At 40.9% G+C, this 6,000-nt stretch overlaps 1 protein-coding gene across 1 annotated transcript in view; it reads left to right on the top strand.

The window, feature by feature from the left end:
* The first annotated feature begins 1,377 nt into the window (after positions 1-1,377).
* cyth1a (cytohesin 1a) overlaps positions 1,378-6,000 on the top strand; it is a 74,303-nt gene continuing 69,680 nt past the window's right edge. Inside the window, exon 1 of the mRNA XM_062036629.1 lies at positions 1,378-1,656. Within this exon, the coding sequence (XP_061892613.1) occupies positions 1,638-1,656 (19 nt within the window). The 5' untranslated portion in view covers positions 1,378-1,637. The remainder of the gene's footprint in view (positions 1,657-6,000) is intronic.

Below are 6,000 nucleotides of genomic sequence, written 5' to 3'. Positions count from 1 at the left end.
TGGAGGTTGCCAGGAGAATGGTACATTTCGGACTGCATTGTGCCGAGTATGAAATTTAGTGGAGGAGGAATTATGGTGTGGGGTTGTTTTTCAGGAGTTGGGCTTGGCCCCTAAGTTCCAGTGAAAGGAACTTTGAATGCTCCAGGATACCAAAACATTTTGGACAATTCCATGCTCACAGTCCCAACTTTGCGGGAACAATTTGGAGCGGGCACCTTCCTCTTCCAAAATGACTGTGCACCAGTGCACAAAGCAAGGTCCATAAAGACATGGATGACAGAGTCTGGTGTGGATGAACCTGACTGGCCTGCACAGAGTCCTGACCTGCACCCGATAGAACACCTTTGGGATGAATTAGAACGGAGACTGAGAGCCAGGCCTTCTCGACCAACATCAGTGCGTGACCTCACCAATGCGCTTTTGGAAGAATGGTCGGAAATTCCTATAAACACACTCCGCAACCTTGTGGACAGCCTTCCCAGAAGAGTTGAAGCTGTAATAGCTGCAAAAGGTGGACCGACATCATATTGAACTCTATGGGTTAGGAATGGGACGGCAGTGTGAGTCAAGGCAGGTGGCCAAATACTTTTAGCAATATAGTGCATATTGTTAAATGAATAGGTCAGTGTTAATCAACACTGAACATGATTGCAGTTCAATGGCTAATCAATAAGTTTGATGATTAAAGCTAATTCTTGTTTTCAAGAAGACAAGCACTATTTTGTGCCAAAGTTGTATAGATTAAAAAAAAAGCCAAATCAATACAAAAATAATCTGTCGATTAGTACAAATTTGTAATACAATCAATGTTGAAACTATTGTTTAGTTAAATGTATTGACCTATAAACCTTTTTAAAACAGGATGATACTTTATTTGGTGATATTTTTTATTTAAATGGAATTTAAAAATGTTTAATGATAACTTATGCAATTATTTGTTTTATAATTTGATGGCAGTTTTGATTATGTTAAGACGTATTTATTGAACAGCCTTTGATTTGACAATGCTGCAGAGCATTTGAAAGCTTCATAGAATTCAACTTGAATTAAACAAAAGTAATAAGTCTCATTTATAGCTCCATTTTAGTATCCTGTCCGATACATTTACATATAAACATTTGATTTTTTTTTTTTTCTATAAACAAAATGTAGATATACATAATTGCATGAATAATTGACACAATATCTAAAAACAATCTCATATTTTGTATTTTTAAATATACGAACACCCTTTGCCGCTTATAAACACATCTGTCACGTGACTGTTGGCCGCCTTCTATCGCGTGACTCAGGGCAACTTTTGTGAAGCCGGGAAAGTTGCTTGGTGACGTCACGTATGGTGGGCGGGGCTTGCCATGTAGGTGTGCCACAAAAAAAACAGATCTGACTTCCGACCGGCGAGCATTTCGAAGCAGCTGTGTGTTGACAACAACACAAACACACCACAACGCTCGGTGTGTGTAGTTGAAACAAAGTCCACCATCTTTTAAAGTGCGGCTGCGTCATGTAAATTTTAAAGTGGCGGCGAGGCTAATAAGCACGGTGAGGTGGACGCTTAAGAAGATACTAGGAGCTTCCGGGTTGCTTTGGGCGGTTCGGCGCCTTGAGACAGCATCAAGCCGCCTGAGAGCACCAGGATGGAGGGAGACACTCAAGGTTTGTCCTTATAACTCTTTTATTATTCTCACATTCATCATTCTATCTATCTCCATGACTATGCTCTAAGTCATCATTTCCAACGATAATCCTCATTTTTGTTCAAATGTTAGCTTTTAACCGCCACTCCCTGATTAAACATATCTAATTATTTCAGCTATGACAACATTCTGCCACTGTTCACATGTATGTCAACACTACATGCGAAAGTTTGTGAATATATATATATATATAGCAACAAATATTCCTAAACATAGTCTGATGTCAGCTCGCAATGAGCTCTTGCGATTTTGTTTTAATTATTTATCATTTGAAGTTTCTGTCTTCTTGCAGTGCATCTCAAAATAGAACCGCAATGGCCTCATTCCAACACAGGGCTGGTTTTTGCTAAAAAGTTGGTGCTTAAAATTCACTCACACGTTCAACAACAATTGTAAAAAAGAAAAAAAATGTTGTGTAAATATTTGGCTGCATCCATTTTCACCTTTTTTCCCCCAGTGTGAGATTTACAGTAGGCCCATTTCTGGGTGGATTTTGTGAGAGGAAGAAGGGGGCGGGGGGGCTAATCATTTTGCAATGCAGTCTGCTGAAAATGATGAAAAGTGCCACTGCATAGCAACTGAGCACCGTGCATGCCCCAAAACACATTTTAAGAGGTTCAAAAGACTACTGTCCTCAGGCGGCTAAAGTGGACAGTGCACCACCTGAAATCATCAGCCCGGAGGTTGGGTCTTGGGCGCATTTGGGTGTTCCAACAGCTAGGACAATGACCCCAAACACATGTCAAAAGTGGTAAAGGAATGGCTAAATCATGCTAGAATTAAGGTTTTAGAATGGCCTTCCCAAAGTCCTGACTTAAACGTGTGGACAATGCTGAAGAAACAAGTCCATGTCAGAAAACCAACACATTTAGCTGAACTGCACCAATTTTGTCAAGAGGAGTGGTCAAAAATTCAAGCAGAAGCTTGTGGATGGCTACCAAAAGCGCCGTATTGCAGTGAAACTTGTCAAGGGACATGTAACCAAATATTAACATCGCTGTTTTGACCCAGCAGATTTGGTCACATTTTCAGTAAACCCATAATAAATTCATAAAAGAACCAAATTTTGCACGCACTGAGAAATGAGAACCCATCATTCATTCACGCCACATTCATACAGTGATGGTGGTAAGCTACATTTGTAGCCACAGTGGCCTGATGGTAGACTGACAGAAACGTGGCTGCCAGTTTGCCCCTGCCACCACCACCAGACATCCATACACCAGTGTGTACGGCACTGGGAGCAAGGGTGAAGTGTCTTGCCCAAGAACACAAAGGCAGTGACTTGGATAGCAGAGGCGGGGTTTGAACCTGGAACCCTCAAGTTGCTGGCACGGCCACTCTACCCAACGTGCCACCTATATAAACCTCCTTAAGGTTTTTTAATCAATCAGAAATATCAAGAAATATATTTTTCCCATAATCCCACGTAATGGATTTAAATGGTTATTTGGATTTTTTATGTTAATTGGACTTTTTTTTATTAATATCCACAAAGTTTAATGAGCAGGTGGTGTTATGTGTGACCATGTTTGTTGAATTTTTGTACTGGTTGATTTTTTTTTCTGCACCGTGACTAGGAAAGGTTGTTTGGATTGGGTAATATAAGTGACTGCTGTACTCGAATGATTCGAAACTATAGTTAAAAGCAGTGTTACTTTTGTTGGCCACCAGATGGTGACAAAATGGCAGCTCTCAAACCCCTGGGTATTTATATATGATATGGATACACCACTTCTGGGCATATTGTTTATTTTTCAACTTGACTTTGATTGAGCTTGTGCTGTCTCGCGGGCCAAAATGAAGACGCCGGCGGGTTGCATTTAGTTTGGACACCCCTGGACTACTGCAATGCCCTGCGTTCTGGTCTTCCTAAAAACAAAACCCTTTCAGTTACTCCAAAACTCAGCCACTCATGTGCTGACGAGGACCATAAGGCGGGCCCATATTACACCGGTTTTAAAATCACTTCATCTGCTCCCTGTGTGTTCCAGAATCGATTTTAAGATTATTTTACTGGTGTTTACATGATTTAATGGTCTTGGGCCTTCTTATTTTTCCGAGTTTGTTTTTTCATATGATCCCTCACAGTCCCTGAGGTCTTCCGGTTCAGGCCTCCGAGTCCTGATTATTCCAAAAGCCCGGACCCATACCCACGGGGAGGTGTCAATCCATTATTACGCACCTCATTTGTGGAACAGTCTGCCAGAGGCCGTCAGGGCTACAGAGAAAGTTATGATTTTTAAAAACAAGCTCAAGACCCACCTTTTTAACTTAGCGTTTAATTAATACTCTTATTCATCTAATAATTTGTATCATCTTTTTTACTCTGTGATCCCGGGCTCTGAGTCTTTCTGTGTGGAGTTTGCATGTTCTACCCGTGACTGCGTGGGTTCCCTCCAGGTACTCCGACTTCTTCCCACCTTCAAAGACATGCACCTGGGGATAAGCTGATTGGCAACACTAAAGTGGCCCTATAATGTGTTGTTGTGGCTTGTGCAGCCCTTTGAGACACTTGTGATTAGGGGCTATATAAATAAACTTTAACTGATTGATTGATTGATTGATTGATTGATTGATACAGTGTAGATGTGAGTGTGAATGTTGTCTGTCTATCTGGTGGCGAGGTGTCCAGGATGGACTCCGGAGTGCCGTCCGCGGGGTACACCATGACCTTCGAGAGGGACAAGCGGTAGAAAAATGGATGGATGGATGGGTTTATCTAATATTCATTAGCTTTTATTTATCACATACCAATTTAATTAATCTTATTAAGTTTTTAACTACATATGTATGTAATATTTATGCATTTTATATTGTATCTTAATATACTATATTCATTTTTTTATCCTCTTAATATATTTTAGATTTATAGAGTTATTTCCAGCGTTTCCTCAGCGGGAGCCCTCTGCACTGGGGGCTCTGAGGTGTCGCGGCTACTGTGGATCTGGCTCATGGGTTCCTCAACAAGAGGACTCCTTGGTCCCTCGCTTTGCTCGATAGTGTTGTTACAGTATCACCTGGTTATTCTGTGCTCGGCCACATATGTTTTAACATGATTTTTATTATGCGTGCATATGTGTGTGGTAGAGGGGGTTAGGGATGGGGGTGACTGTTTTAACTTGCGATTGTGTAATTATGGTTTTATAAATGTAAAGCACTTTGTGCTACATTTTATATTTATGAAAAGTGCCATACAAATAAAGTTTAATTGATTGATTGATATGAATCCCCTTCCCACTGTAGCACAAAAACTAAGTGTGAAACCATTCCTTTTAACAACGATTCGATTCAGAATTTGTGGTTGCCAATCCTATTTATCTGTAATATAAACTGCATTTCAGATGGTTGTTTGTGTGCCATGCTGTTCCAGACCACAGCAAACATTACCTAGCTTGCCAAAGATTGTAATAAGTCTATTAAAAGAAGACAGCCTGCCGTTTCCTTTAACTTGGACATTTGGCCATTAAAAGCCAGTCATGTCCAGGAGTTATGTCATCTTCCGAGTAGCCTCTGATTTACTAATGGTTTCTATCCATCCATCCATCCATTTTCTACCGCTTATTCCCTTCGGGGTTGCGGGGGGCACTGGAGCCTATCTTAGCTACAATCGGGCGGAAGGCGGGGTACACCCTGGACAAGTCGCCACCTCATCACAGGGCCAACACAGATAAACAGACAACATTCACACACTAGGGCCAATTTAGTGTTGCCAATCAACCTATCCCCAGGTGCATGTCTTTGGAGGAAACCCATGCAGTCACGAGGAGAACATGCAAACTCCACACAGAAAGATCCCGAGCGCAGCATCAAACCCAGGACCTTCGTATTGTGAGGCAGACACACTAACCCCTCTTCCACCGTGCTGCCCTTATGGTTTCTAATGTTGTAAAAATTTGTAAAATAAATATTACATTTCAACGTTTCTGTCAACGAAGATTTGCTTCAGCCTGCGACACATAGTCATTTTGATAGTAGGCTAATATAGCTAATATTACTTACATCATGTGTTGCCTTCATTATAAGACTTGTAGACGGCTTTTAATTTTTTGCGGCTCCAGACAGATTAGTTTTTTGTATTTTTAGTCCAATTTGGCTCTTTTAACATTTTGGGTTGCCGACCCCTGTACTACGCACGTGAACGGGAAATCTGAAGAAACACACATTAATGCAAAACATTTTTACCATGAAGGGTGCAAAATTTAGAAACGCCTCTCAGTGTGATGCAGTGTAATTTTTCCACAATAATACACATACAGTTTGATTGCATTATTACTTTGTTAAAGACATTTATTACATTGTA

Source organism: Entelurus aequoreus, linkage group LG25 (genome assembly GCF_033978785.1).
Source record: "Entelurus aequoreus isolate RoL-2023_Sb linkage group LG25, RoL_Eaeq_v1.1, whole genome shotgun sequence".
Lineage (NCBI taxonomy): Eukaryota > Metazoa > Chordata > Actinopteri > Syngnathiformes > Syngnathidae > Entelurus > Entelurus aequoreus.
This window is presented reverse-complemented; position numbering and strand designations above follow the sequence as displayed.